We start from the raw sequence: 14,402 nt of genomic DNA, 5'->3' as shown, positions 1-14,402 counted from the left end.
CCCAATTTGGCTTGCCCTATTAATCTTCATGATTGACATAATTTGTCAATTATATTCTCCACCTCAGCTTTTGTGACCCCCACTTGATGAATCAGCAAGATGAAGCATCATTTCATTTGACGCCGTAACCGTAATTGGGTTACTAGACATTAACCATTGAAAAGCTTCCTACTCTTTCTTGCTCCATTAAACCTTCATCAACCTCCATTCCACCATTGAAGCTAGCTTCCCCATCTCCACCACCATTGATGCTTACCTAGCACCACCATTGAAGATTCCCCAATCTCCACCCACCTTCCTCAATCTGAAACGAAAACCCTATAAATAAAGGGTGAAATTAATGGTATGGTCAACCCCTAAGGGTAGGGGTGACCATGTCCTCCATTCAAGCTCCCTCTATTGAGCTTGACTTTCGAAGATGGGTTGTTAACGGTAGAAGTGAGGTTGTCGACGACGAAGTCCACAAAGAGAGGAGATGGAATATATACGACGGTGGTTGTGATGATGGTTATGGTCGTGGTGGTGGTGGAATGCTTTCACGTTTGATATCGATTGTCGTTTCAGTGAGCTCTACTCTTGGAAGTTGCCTCCATTGTTGAGTGATTGAGAAGAATGAAGAGAGAGAAAGTTCGATGGAAAATAATTTTAACTGTGTGAATTGTGAAATTGTGAACCGGAGTAGTGATATGGCAAGAGTGCCAGCTGTCAATGGCTAATTTATCACATCGTCCCTTATTAAATGATGGAAATCTCATTTACACCCTTATGATTGACAATTTTTGTTGATCATAAAGATCAACCAGTATTTCCTACCAAGTAAACACACATTCATACACTTAATTGAATATACTCAATAATCGATAAGTGCCTAGCCAAAGGAGATTACATAAAAAATTGGCAAAGTTGTCATAAGTTTCACCACACTTCTGTACAAAATAAATGATCGAGGTTCTGCAAATTATCAAAGTGAATGTGAAATTTAGGACAAGATTGACGGTGTATCTACGAATATAGCTCCTGCTTCAGAAAATACACTGAGGGAAGCTGACAATTAAGTGTGTAAAATACATATACTTAGAAAAGCTTTTATACTTCAATATTGATATATGCCATTAAAAACTGCATCGAATTGACAATAAACTAGTGAGATGCTTTTGGACCCGCTGCTTTAGTTGGGCATGCAGCAGCCATTGAACGTAATCTGCCCGCAATTTCTGTAAATGAAGGCCGAGCCGAAGGATTTGGAGCCCAGCACTGTTCCATGAGCACTCTCCACTCGGGATCACAATAATTGGGAATAGGAGGCCTCAATGTGTTATTCACAATTCCCCCTGCATCATGAAAAAGCATCTTTGTTATAGATGCCACCACCAACTCCAACCACGCCTCCCATTTTTTCTCAACAGAGCGATAAAGGGAAACAACATAAATATATTCACTAATAGAAAAAGAAACTACGCAAATGACAGAAATTTGGAACTAAATTTACCGGAGAGGAAGAAGTGAAAGAAGGAAGATTTTAGACCATAATACAGCAAATATATACAAGCACATGGACAAGAGCACAGCCAAGAAACACAACACTGAATCTCAACAAAATGGCATAATTGAGGCACGTTAAAGTCATTAATGATCACAGAGCCATTCTCAACACAAACTCAATTCAAAATATTTTTATCCATACGATCTTTAATTTTTTCACATGACCATCTAATCAAGTATATGACCCAAAGAAACAAAGCACTTCCAGAGATGAGATGAGCTCAAAATCTCACATGCACTCTCAAGGGAAAGAGAAAGAGAGGGAAAAAAGAGAGGGGGGGGGGTAATACAAGCATATTAAGGTGTAAGAAGCAGTTCAATTGATATATTATAATTTATATTTCATTTGTTTGACACCAACAAATTGATTAGCTTTCATATACTACCAATAATCACGACTTACAAGACGTTGGTTGCCACAGATATTCAACTTTTGTTTCACAATAGATGCAATGTTTTAACTTCTTTACTTTTCAAGACACCACTTTGACCAATAAATGTAAATATACATTAATTAATAAATAAAAGTTTATAAAAATATATTTTGAAATTATGCATTTACAAAATAGTTGATAATTAATATATATATAAGCTGAATCTGAAATAGAATCCAACAATATTTTACAAAAAGAATTATTGAAACGAAGGTAATATTACTACGGGATGAAGATTCAGACACAATCCGAAGCAAAAAAATATAATCTGAAAATAATTATTCGAATCAAAATCCGAAGTATTATCCGACTCCAAAGAGTTGGGTCAGAATCAGATACTAAACAAATTCCGATGGAGTCCGGCCCAAACAATTGAGTTCATAAGGCGAAATCGCACAGTTAAACTTCTCTCTATTCCTCCCTAAAAGATTGCCTCATTTACCTTTCAGGTTGTCCCCAAAACATTGCTCCCATTCCTTTTTAAATAGCATAATCCCCACAATTTCTATCTACTTAAATTACATTTACTACCCCACATGCTAAAGAGAAAATTCAAACTCTTGATAGAGTGAATAAGGGGATGAGGCAATCTCAAAAAGAGAGTGGTAAAAAAAATAGCTAAATGGGATCTAATTGAGTTCACTTTGATTTGAAATTTTGAACTAACTACATATTATAACTCTTTTGACTACATAATTAATGATATTATAAAAAATAAAAAAAATAAAAAAAAAATACATGTCATAAAGACTATAAATTCAGATGCAACAACTAACAAAACGGAGGATCTATTAATTTAAGATTATTCAGGGTAAAATTTTTTTTTTTAAAAAAAAAGTTCGTTACAGGTTTCAAAACATTTTATCTCGTTCAACAAAAAATCATGGAAGATATTAAATCTATGAAAGCTTTGAAGCAAATATTTAACGGCCAGAGTTTGAGTCAAAAGGGTCCAATTTAGGTCAGAGTTGAGCCAGATCAGATCTTTATTCTGATCAGTAATCAAATCAGAATTGAAATCTGCTGTACCTAACCCAAATCTGACCTTTTGCCATTTCTAAACAAGACATCATAGCCTCAGATAACAAGAGTGTCAAGCACTAATGAAAAGAGGCAGCAATAATTGCAACTATCACTAGTGGAGGAAATCTGAAAAGACGGATACTGTACACGTACCTATAATGGCACCATAATGCATGTTTGCATAGGGTTCTTCCCCAGTGAGGATTTCCCATAGTACAATTCCAAAAGAAAACACATCAACCTGATCCAGAGAACAGTAATCAGTCAGACAAAGCAATGAAAGCACACAAAAAAAAAAGGTGTTGGTTTGACTGTTCGAGTATGTTGAAGAAGTTTGAGTTGACAAAAGTAGAGTAGACTTCATCGAGGCCACAAAGCTTCAAGGGATTACCTTCTCGGAGACCTTACTGCTACTTCCATTTAAAAGTTCAGGAGCCATCCATGGTAGAGTTCCTCTTACTCCACCAGATACCAATGTGTTTCGCTTGATTTTTGATAGACCAAAATCACCAACCTAGTGGTAGAAGAGGACATAATAAGTTGTTTGGAATTGATGATACAAAATGCAAGTCACCTTCATATGGACCTGTCGCTTTTTACAAATAAAGATACCTTGCAAATGGGCCGTGAAGGATCTTTCAAATTTACGAGCAAATTGTCGCACTTCAAATCAAAATGCACAATATTTTTCGAATGTAAATACTCCATTCCAAATGCAGCATCCATTGCAATTATCAGTCGCTTGCGGCGGTCCAGATGTCTACATAATACCACATTGAAGAAGAAAAGTGGGATACAAAAGATTGATGAACTGCCTAAGAAGATTTATCAATCTTTGTGTACGGAATAAAATCCAAGACCAAACAGTTTATTTTCCAATATAATTTAGTCCATTTTATTCCGAACCCAATGATTGATAAATTGTCTGGCTCCTTTAGCTATTGAACAAACATATATAAATCATCAAAGAAGTCCTTTATAATAAATTTACTCCAATCACTGATCACAACAGAATAGGTTGATTTTTTTTTTTTTTTTTTTTTTGACACTTCGCTTATTTAAGATTTCAGATTATAGAGTGAAGTACAGTCCTTTTAGCCAAACAAAAAAATTGCAGGTAGTCACTCCTCTTCAGAGAACAAAAGCTAAAGCAGGGCCAGAATCTCTACCTGTCCTTCCTAAGAAGAACATGCCGCAAAGAACCATCAACCATAAACTCTGTAACTGTGGCTAATGTTCCTCCAGGTCCATCTTGAACAACGCCGTAAAATGCCACCACATTTGGATGGTGAAGCTTTGAGAGGATTTCAGCTTCATGCCAGAACTCTACAGTCTAAGAATTGCAAAACATAAATGCAAATTAGAAGCATAATAGGTATCTTACATCCAACTTAGTAAGAAAAAGAAGAAATTGTTATGTCAGTCTTACAGAAACAGAAACTCTTCCAGTTTTGACTAGTAAGACAAGGCTCTAACTATGCACATCTAAAATTGCATCAAACACTACCAAGACCCTGCGTTCCTGGCAGAATCTATGCGTGACGATTGTAAAATTGTTGATGGTTTAGAGTAGAGAGGATTAATTAACATCCATATATAAGCTTTGTTATAATAAGGTGGGAAAAAACACTCTCTACATTTTGAAAACTTTAAAATAGAGCTATGCCACAAATTTTATTTTCAAAGTTATGGAAATCATTATCATATGTAGGCAAATTATAATGGAAGAAGGTACAAAATATTGATCTACTACCTCCGTTAACAGTTATTTGCAACAAAGGGGGTAGCACGGACTCCTAGGCAAAACTTTTAAAGGATGATTATTAAAAACTAAGGGCACTTGGTTAACTATTAATCCTACCTAAAAAAAATAATAATAAACAAAAACCCATAACCACATAGACCCAGAACCATCACCATCACCGACAACCTACGTTCACCGGACTCGGCCAAAATCCCGAAGTGTCCATGTCGACACGACACGACGCGGACACGGACACGGAATTCGTGTCAGATTCGGCAGTGAGCACTCGGACACTTCAGAGAGAGGCTGAAACTCCATTTTTGCCAACTTGAAATCGTGACTTAGTATAAATTTTTCGCAGACTCCATTGTTTCCGGCATGAGTTGGTCGATATTAGCAAGAGAAAATGAAAATTTTGGTATTTACTCTGATATGAGTGAGGAAAAGATGGAAAAGTGGGACAGCCCTTAATTAATAAGGGTGGAAAAGTGGGACAGCTGTGTGGTAGATTTTGAATTTAGTTACTTTATTTGTCCTTTGACTTTTGACCACTCATTCTCTCTCTTTTATACCAGTACACTTGTTACTACATACTTTTACTACAAGTATTTTTTAATCTATATTATTTGTCATGCTACTGTATTATTTAAATTACTCCATTTGAAATTATTTTAAAATAATATTATATTTTAATTTCCAAGGTATTAAACAAAGAAAATTAATGAAATATTTAAATAATTTGTAATGTACTGTATATTTTTTTTGTAAAATATGAAAGTGCCGTGTCCCCGCACCCGTGTCCAAATATAGGACAGAGTCCCCGTGTCCTAAAATTTTGGAAATTGACGATCGGACACTCGGACACGTATCCGTGTCCGACACACGTACCCGAGTCCATGTAACATAGCCGACAACCACCAGACCACCATCGACAACCACCAGACCACCATCGACAACCACCAGAACCATCACCGACAACCACCAGAACACCACCGACAACCACCAGAACCACCGACACTCAGAACCCAAACCGTCGAAACCCAATCACGAACCAGCCAGAAACACCAAAACCCAACCACGAACCCAACAAACCACCCACGAACCCAGCAAACCACCACGAACACATGAAAACCACCACGAACCCACCCATAACCAACACAAACCAGCAAAACCACCACGACCCAAGAAACCACCACGAAATTCAATTAAATCGAAACCACCACGAATTGAATTTACTCCCAATTAAGCCACCAACATAAAACCAGATCTAAAACCACCCCCACGAAACTCACGCCACCCCTACAAACCCGATCTGAAACCCATCCCCACGAAACTCACGCCACCCCCACGAACTAGAACTGAAACCCCTAAAAACCACCCCCACGAACTTGGACCCACGAACCAGACGAACGCAATTCCACGAATTTGAACCCACGACCACACGAACCCAAATCGCAATAGAAGATGAATGATTTTGATGAAATTGAATGGTGAGGGAGATGAAAGATTTTGATGAAGATGAATGCTTTTGATGAAATTGAAGAAGGGTGAGGGAGATAAATGATTATGATGAAATTGAAGAAGGGTGAGGGAGATGAATTATTCTGATGGAGATGAATGGTGAGGCAGGTGAATGATTTTGATGAAGATGAAAGATTTTTGGTGAAAATGATTACAATAATCAGATTCATTAGGTAAAGAGTTAAATCAAGTTAGTGATTTAATTAGATGTCTAAGTTGTTTAAGTAAGGGTAATATGATCATTAATTGGCAAAAAGTTGCTAAAAGTGGAAAGAAAAAAAAATGTTGCACATAATAGATAGCAACCGAAAATGGCAAAAGTTGCAAATAAGTTTTAGCGAAGGTAGTAATAAAAATTTATGAGTATAGAAAAATTACCAATCTTTCTTGCTCTGATGAACGACCGGTAAAACAACTTTTCTTTATTCGCTTAATAGCAACATCTGTTCCCCTCCATTTTCCATGATACACAGTGCCAAAAGTTCCTGAACCCAGTTCTCTAAGCTCTTCAAGATCATCATTTTTTATAATCTGCAAGAACAGGAAAAGCAATTAAAGGGAGTCATTTCAGAAGCAAAACAGATGCACTGCCACAACACTATCAACCTGTACCACTAGATCTTCAATCTACAAGCCAGTAAATATGGAAGCAAACACACTATCAATCAATCAATGAAAGCCTTAATCCCATAAGTGGGGGGTTAAGGCTTTGGTTGATTGATACGGAAGCGAACACACACATACTCAATTTAAATGACTTTCAATATTCTAAGACAAATATGCTTAAAAAGTGTGTGAGAAGACTCAGAACCACTTCACCAGGAATGACAAAGCTTAGCAAGAAAAATGCATTATATTTAAGTGGTATATATGAAGACTAACACTGTTGATAATTGCAAAAGGAAAGTGATTTCCTCAAAACCAACCCACAACAGCTTGGCAAATCAATAGTAGAAGATGAGGACCAATATAGTACTTAAACTCATCTTTAAAGATATATTAAGAAATTTTATACATACTCCTTCACTATTTGCCATTTACATACAGTTCCTAGAAAAAAAATTTGTTCACAAGGTTTCACAAAGTACCCTTGAGAATTGAGCTTCAGAATCTCAAATTTTCAATCAAGAGAAACCAGTCAAATACCCCTCCCTTTTTCTATTTCTAATTCTCTTTTACCTTAGTTGCCTTCATGCTTGAACCAGTTACCAATTAGCACAAACAGCCACAAACACATTCCCACCAGAGAGAAAGAGAGCAAAGCAAAGAATGAATGACAGTGGAGAAAAGGGAAGCACAACAGCAAAAGAATGAATGGCAGTGGAGAACAAGAGAAGCACAACAATAACTATTGGGTGGTCCATGCATTATGGCAAGCAGCAACAGGGAGAATGAGAGGAAGAAGATACCAAAAGTGGTTATACCTAGACTACTTAGTGGTTATTTTCTAAAATTCAACTGCAGGTAATACAGTTGCACCAGTGGGTAACAATCAGTTAATGTGGTCAGTCCCCTGCTGGTCAATAAGAGAGGGGGAGAGGGGGAGGGGGAGTCAGGTGAGATAGTGACAGCCAGGGGCAAGATGATGATGTCGGGCCCATATGAGGGTTTTTTCAATCTGCATCTTCAGAATCTTCGTTAGATGACTGAATATAAGCTAGATTGTAAACAAGAACAGAAACATATGAAAACTAAAAGCTACTCTCGTACCCTTGAGCACAGGTTATGGTTACGTATCACAATCAGACAGATGAAAGTTTGAAACCCAACTCAAAGACAATCTATGTCATTTTCAACAAATATCAAGGACACCACAAAGAAGAACAAGACCCAAATAATGTAAAGGGTTCCTAGCCAACCCCCCCCCCCCCCCCCCCCCCCCCTCTTTAGATTCTGAAAGATGCTGCCTAGATCAAGAGGGGTCTCTTAATAGAAGGAACCAAACAAGAGTCTTCAATGGATGAGATGATCTGTATTCAAAAGAACTATTTTATCATGAAAAAAAACATGCAGCCCTCCTCATAATTTGAGGTTGGCTAAGCTGCCTCAAATGCCCTCAGATACAAAACTATAAGGTCCAAAAGAAAAAACCAGAGTAGGGGATTTTGCCCAATGGGGAACTACCAAACTGCCTTCATTGAGCAGGTTGGAATTTTCCCCCATACATGTAACTTTTTTCAGTTTAGGAGTAGGTGGATAATAAGCTGGAGGATTGGGAGGAAGGTAAAGAAGTTTAAGCTGCCATAAAGTAAGAGAGAAGCTGTATTTGTGGGTGAAACTGAAAATGAGGAATGAGGAATGAGGGAAAGGAACGATGGAAAGAGGGAAGCAGTTTGGGCATTGGGAATCAGTTTTGGGGTTCCTATTGAAAGTGCGAAGTAGTCTAAAGGGTTCATTGTTTTCACAAAGATCCACAATGAGGGTTGAGGTCGGGTGAAGGACGGTGGGGATAGGGGAATGGAGGGGGCAATGTCTGGAAGGGGGCATTTGAAAAAGCGTAAAGCTTATTTAATTTGAAATTTCATTTAATTTAATAGATCCTTCAATGACATATCAACATTTTAACAGTTAAAGTAACGCAAAGGAAAATGTAGGGTGATTTATATAATCCAGCACATATAATAAAGGTAACATGTAAACTGCCAAAAAAAGAGAGAGGGGGGGGGGGGGGGGGGGGGGTGCATCTGTAATGGCAAAATTTCAGGGGTAAAGTAAAATATTTCCACATACAAGTATTCTAACTGGAAGATATCAAGGGCCTTATGACTCTAATATTAGAAATCAACAATAAGGAGGGCTTTACAAGACTTTCTAAAGAGGCAATACATATCTAAATTCCCGAGCTCTCTTTTGGGATTTAGGAGAGAGCCTGTCAGCCTCTTCATTAATAAGGTAAGCAATTTATGTATAGCATTTAAGTGAGCTCCATACCATGTAACAAGACAAGAATAAAATATTACATTATAATGCTAGCCATTATAGCTGGCCATAAAAACAAGCGTGCACGTGTACACACACGAGGGGGAAAATATGAAGTATATATTACAAGAAGGATGTCTATAATCTAATGCAATTACGACCCACATCATAAGGAAGCTTCTTCCATATAACGATGTTGACATTTTTATTTCTTCCTAGCTGATCAATTATATACTATGTACATTTCTAGTCCACCAAAGGAACAAAATTTCAACCAGTAAAATGCAACACTACAAATTCATTAGTGGAGAATGAATCCTCAATTGAAAGTTTAATTTTTACAAATAACAAAGATAGAAATAGGATAAAGCCATTACAAGATTTCAGAAAATAAAGTGAGAGCAGCATAAAATATAGTGGTTGTGAGCTCAATTTTTTAAACTAATCTCTATTAAAACTTAATATTCTTTTATCTTAAAGAAAAAAAATTTCACTTCAATACAAGAAAATAGGATTAACTAAAACTGTCAACAAGAAACTTGGTGTATTTAGAGTTTTTCCTTACAAAACAGATTTGCTCAATCGAAGGATTTGTAAATTAAGTAATAGAATTTTTAGCTTCTAATCAAATCAAACAAACAATTACAAATTAGAATAATAAAATAAGTAATATTTATACATGTAAAGACAAGATGATACCTGCAAGGTGCTAATGTCAAAGTCCACAAGAGGCCCTAGAGGAGGAAGACCAACATACTTTGTCTCATGTTTAGCTTCCTGCCAATATTAAATTGGTTAGGAAAACTTATAATGTCAACATCCAATCACATCTCATAATAATAAATTAACAATACATTAATTTACCTCATAATCTGAGTATGAAGCCCCAACACCATCATATTGGACAGCTTCACTACATTTTGGCTGCAAGGAGGGGTTATAATCTGATGTAGAGACTACCTGATCAGCCAAAGCAGTATCAGGCAACTCTATGTGATCATATTCACAAAACATGTGGGAATCAACATTACTGGAAGAAATCACATCTGTTGATAAAGGTGTAAAATGGTAAACACCTGGACCTTCTCCATCAACTTTGGCAAGTCCAGATGAATAAATAGGATGATCCTGATCCATCAAAGAAACATCTTTCCGAAAATCATCCTTAGCCAGATTTTGAAAGAAAGACCAATGCTTTGGTTCATGATTTTCAATATTCATGCTCAAGCCAGCCCCATCATGCGGCAGATTAATGCTAGATAATTCCTCAGATAAAATAGCCTTCGAGAACATATCTGATAGCAAATCACGAGGAAAGCGGTCATTGATATCTATAAGGATACTCTCATCAACATTACCGGTGGAATTTTGGCCAGCTCCATCTGCTCTTTTGTGCTCAGCAAGAGTAGAAGCACGATCATGTTGCTCACTATTAGATGGTTTGCTAGCATCAGTACGTGCCTGCTCAACTTCACCTCTATCAACAAGGTGTCCCCTATGATTATCGTTTGGGAGAGATGTTTCCGAGTTATGTTCAACAAATGGATTAGCTTCGCGTGCTGTTGAAACACTGTCTTTATCTGCCGAATATATAACTCCTTCACTGTCAACCACTCTAGAGTCAGTACGCATGGCTGACTCAGCCACCACGTTCATATTTTGTGAGTTTCCAGATGACTTTGGGACTGGATCCTCCTGAACTGCTGAAGTATGTGAATGTGACATAAGAAACTGAGCATTAAGGGAGTCATCAGATTTAGTTAGCCGGCTCAGCAGCTCTCCCTGCTCCCTAGGTATGTTCACTGAGAGATAAGGCCTTGAGGCTGCAGAAAGTTCATTGTGATTCATATTCAATGAATTAGGTTCTGAGTGAGCATGTTCAGAAGCACATTCATAGTCAAAAGGGTGCGAATTTTCAAGATTGGTCGGCTCTAAAACCCGTGGTAAATGCACAGCATCAGACTGAGAGGTCTGGCTATGTTCCTTGTGTCTTTTTTCACCTTTTGGTGGTAACTCGGAGAAATCTTTCACTACAGCGTTGTTGAAAGTGGACCCAGATGCTTCTTCAGTAGGAAGATTACCCTTTGTGTCACCCTGATGAGATTGTGAAAAAATATTATCAAGCTTAGAGAGGTGAATCCATTATAATAATCAGTTATTTTGTGGACAGAATCTTCAGCTATCACTTTCTCTTCCATAATACTGTTTAAACTACAAATTTAAATTTGTTTTCACATACCTGAGCATCTATCGTTTTCTGAAGATGTGTTGACATTCCATGCTGTGACGTAATAGTATTACTTGCCTCTCGGGTCAAGTGTGCAGAGGGATGAACATCATGACCACCGTGCAGTGGATACCCCTTAAATTCTTCAAGGTGAATTGCTTGTCCTTGAAACTGATGAGGATGGGGCAAATGACTGCTGGAAGTTCCAGGTACAATTGGCTGTGAAGGTGGTATTCCTGTTGATGGAACAGCACCTCCACCATGAGATGAACTGCTTACTCCAACTGCACCTGCTACATTGTTACTACCCCTGTCAGCATTATGGACCATTAATGAATCTAAATCATTCGCTGAAGAGCCTGCTATATCATGCATGCCTGAGTGTTTTCTACTTCCCATCTCCATGCAATTCAAAGCAACAACATACTGAAACTCAGAATCCACATCTCCGCCACTCAAACTATAATGAGCTTCCTCCAAATCACTTGAGGTTAACAGAAATAGCCTGAGTTTTTTCATTGCTTCTCCATTTCCCAAAACATTACTCTCTTCCATCATATTCTGCAGATCCTCGTCACTTGACACTGACACCAGAGCATCGAGATCTTCCCCTGGAAGCTGATACTTAATGGTATGAGGGCAATCTAACATTGCAGATGTTTTCTGCTTAAGATCCTGCCAAGAAATATCTTTGTTTATACGAATTATACGTGTCTCACCCCCAACATACCGAAGCCTCCCATCACTTGGACGAGGTAAAATTTTACCTCCAAAGCTGCAGAGTACCTTTATCTTCGTTGATGAACTATCTGATGTTCCAGATGAAGCATAGCCATGCAAACCTCGACTACTTCCATAAGCCGAGGAATTCTGGCGTATTGTCTGCATTGACCCATGTGTAATTTTCCCCTCATTAAATGATGGGTTCTTTCTTTCAAACTCTTTCGGGCCTTTTTCTGATAGTGTAAGCATAGATACATCTGACCCACTTTCAAACCCAGTATGCCTGATGCCTAACATACCTTTAAGATCCATATAACTTGTAGCACCATGTGGATCATTAACTGCATTTGAGACAGCAGGTTTGCGCGAGTGGACACGATCACGCATAAACTCAAGAGCAAATTCCTCTCCTGTCTGTATGGAAAAATTATGAACTGGCTTGACTTCTGATGCACTACTCTCTGGAGGTCTCATGTTCATGTTTATGCAGTTTGTAGCATCTTGCATAAACCTCTCAGAGACAGGATGAACTTCTTCATTACCTGCTGCTACATAATTGTGGTACATTTGTTTGAACTCGTTTTGAGGTTCCATGTTAAGTTTTCAAGTATCCAGAACTCTATCTTAGCGTAAGTCATCAACAAGAATTCAATCTCATTCCAAAATACCATGAGGATTTCAGCACAAAAATAGTAGCAAGAAAAAGCACCATATTTGACCTCAAGAAAAACCACTACCAGCCAGCCAACATAACATGCAAAGAACCAATTCTTCAGCAAACAGAACTATGAAGTTCTTTAAGCTTTTATAACTTGAAACTCCGCCTAAATAACCAGTTAATAAAAGAAAGTTGCCTGTAATAGAAGAATTCAGTCATAGAAGTATAGTATTAGTATTATATATTGGATCTTGCCAACGAATGCCACAAGACGTCAGATAACCGTACACAATGTTTCCTAAAATGCTATTAATTTGGGAACGCATGCCAAAATTACACGTCAATCGTGTAATTAATGTCGATTTCAATCTAATATTTCTACTTTTAGTTATCTTAGCCAACGCCCCAGGGCATTCATTAGCTTTGGTCTTATATATTTTCATTACAAATATATAAGCAAACAACATGAGAGTGTGACCTATTCTTAAGTATTATGTTCAAATTCTTCAAAAGTTTGTACTTTTGACGCAGATTACAAGACCAGGGCATTGAAAGGGGTACCTAAAAATTTTAATCAACAGTTCTGTTGAAAAGTTAATATGACAACCCAAAATCACATAGAATTATATTGAAACTCTGAAACAAATTCCCACCAGTTATAGTTGTCCCGGTGACTAGGGCAAAAGTAAAGGAACATGTTCATGGTTTCAAGTTTTACAAGCAAAAGCCTGAAACATATTAGCGACCAAAGTTGACTGAATTATCAAAGTAACTCGAAAATTCACAAATTCTTCTCACTTAAGAATACAAATAGCAAAATTAGCAACAAGATCGCTAGCTATAATCTCTCACAACTTAAGTACATATAACCAATAGTTCAATAATTCAAATTAGAAGAACCCTAAATTGACTAAAAACCGATAATTAAATTGAACTATTAACACTGAATTGTGTAATTGATATTCGATGGTTAAAACAAACATATTACCTCAGAAGCTGCTTCAATGGAGGAGAGAAAGATCATAGGCCGCTTCAATGGAGGAGTGAGAGCACGCTCCAATGGAGGAGAGAGAGAAAGGGTGAGTGCAGCGAAGCAGCGCAAACGTGAAATAGATCTAAAGGGGAAAGAAGAAAAGATCTAGGAGGTATACAGCTACAGTACTACCCGGTAGCGGGTCTATTTACCACTACCAAGGGTAGTGTAGTCATTTTGTATTGTTATGAATTTATGATACTAGCTTCTCTGTTTTTAAACACTTCTTTAAAAAATTATAAAAAGTAAAAGTATTGAAGAAAATTGGAAGAGACATAATATGAAATAAATAAAGACAAATTTGTAAAAAAAATCACCACGTGTTGTAAAATAAAGAGAAATATAAGAGAGATTGATAGAGAATATATATGTTCATATTATTTCATATGATAGGGGTATATATATATACATAGAATATTATAAGTAGGGTTTGCTTAGATAGGAATAAACCCTAGATCTAGAATATTCTGGAAACATACAAAGAGGATAATGGATATCCACACAATATTTTCATAACACTCCCCTTGAATGTTCATTATCGAAGATTGTGCCTCGTTAAAACCTTATTAGAAAAAACC

General features: G+C 37.3%; 1 protein-coding gene across 1 annotated transcript; it reads right to left on the bottom strand.

Moving 5' to 3' along the window:
* Positions 1-882: 882 nt before the first annotated feature.
* LOC145641710 (RAF-like serine/threonine-protein kinase 20) lies at positions 883-13,930 on the bottom strand. The gene is made up of 10 exons (XM_081692629.1): positions 13,780-13,930; positions 11,423-12,987; positions 10,048-11,277; positions 9,883-9,960; positions 6,643-6,795; positions 4,169-4,332; positions 3,612-3,759; positions 3,391-3,513; positions 3,153-3,240; positions 883-1,331 (listed from the first exon to the last, which is right to left on the bottom strand). The coding sequence occupies exons 2-10, from the start codon at positions 12,725-12,727 to the stop codon at positions 1,141-1,143; spliced, it is 3,480 nt and encodes a 1,159-aa protein (XP_081548755.1). The 5' UTR covers positions 12,728-12,987; positions 13,780-13,930; the 3' UTR covers positions 883-1,140.
* Between the last annotated feature and the right edge of the window lie 472 nt (positions 13,931-14,402).

Source organism: Chenopodium album, chromosome 8 (assembly GCF_948465745.1).
Source record: "Chenopodium album chromosome 8, dcCheAlbu1.1, whole genome shotgun sequence".
NCBI lineage: Eukaryota > Viridiplantae > Streptophyta > Magnoliopsida > Caryophyllales > Amaranthaceae > Chenopodium > Chenopodium album.
Note: the sequence above shows the minus strand (reverse complement) of the source record. Positions and strands in the feature narration are given on the sequence as shown.

Bases quoted from the DNA above. Each gene is read 5' to 3' on its own strand.
- LOC145641710 (XM_081692629.1), bottom strand. From the start codon at position 12,727: ATGGAACCTCAAAACGAGTTCAAACAAATGTACCACAATTATGTAGCA. The intron at 6,796-9,882 runs GTATCATCTTGT...CTGTTCTTGCAG, and splicing joins TTGACATTAGCACCTTGCAG to ATTATAAAAAATGATGATCT. The intron at 4,333-6,642 runs GTAATTTTTCTA...TGCAATTCTTAG, and splicing joins CATCAGAGCAAGAAAGATTG to ACTGTAGAGTTCTGGCATGA.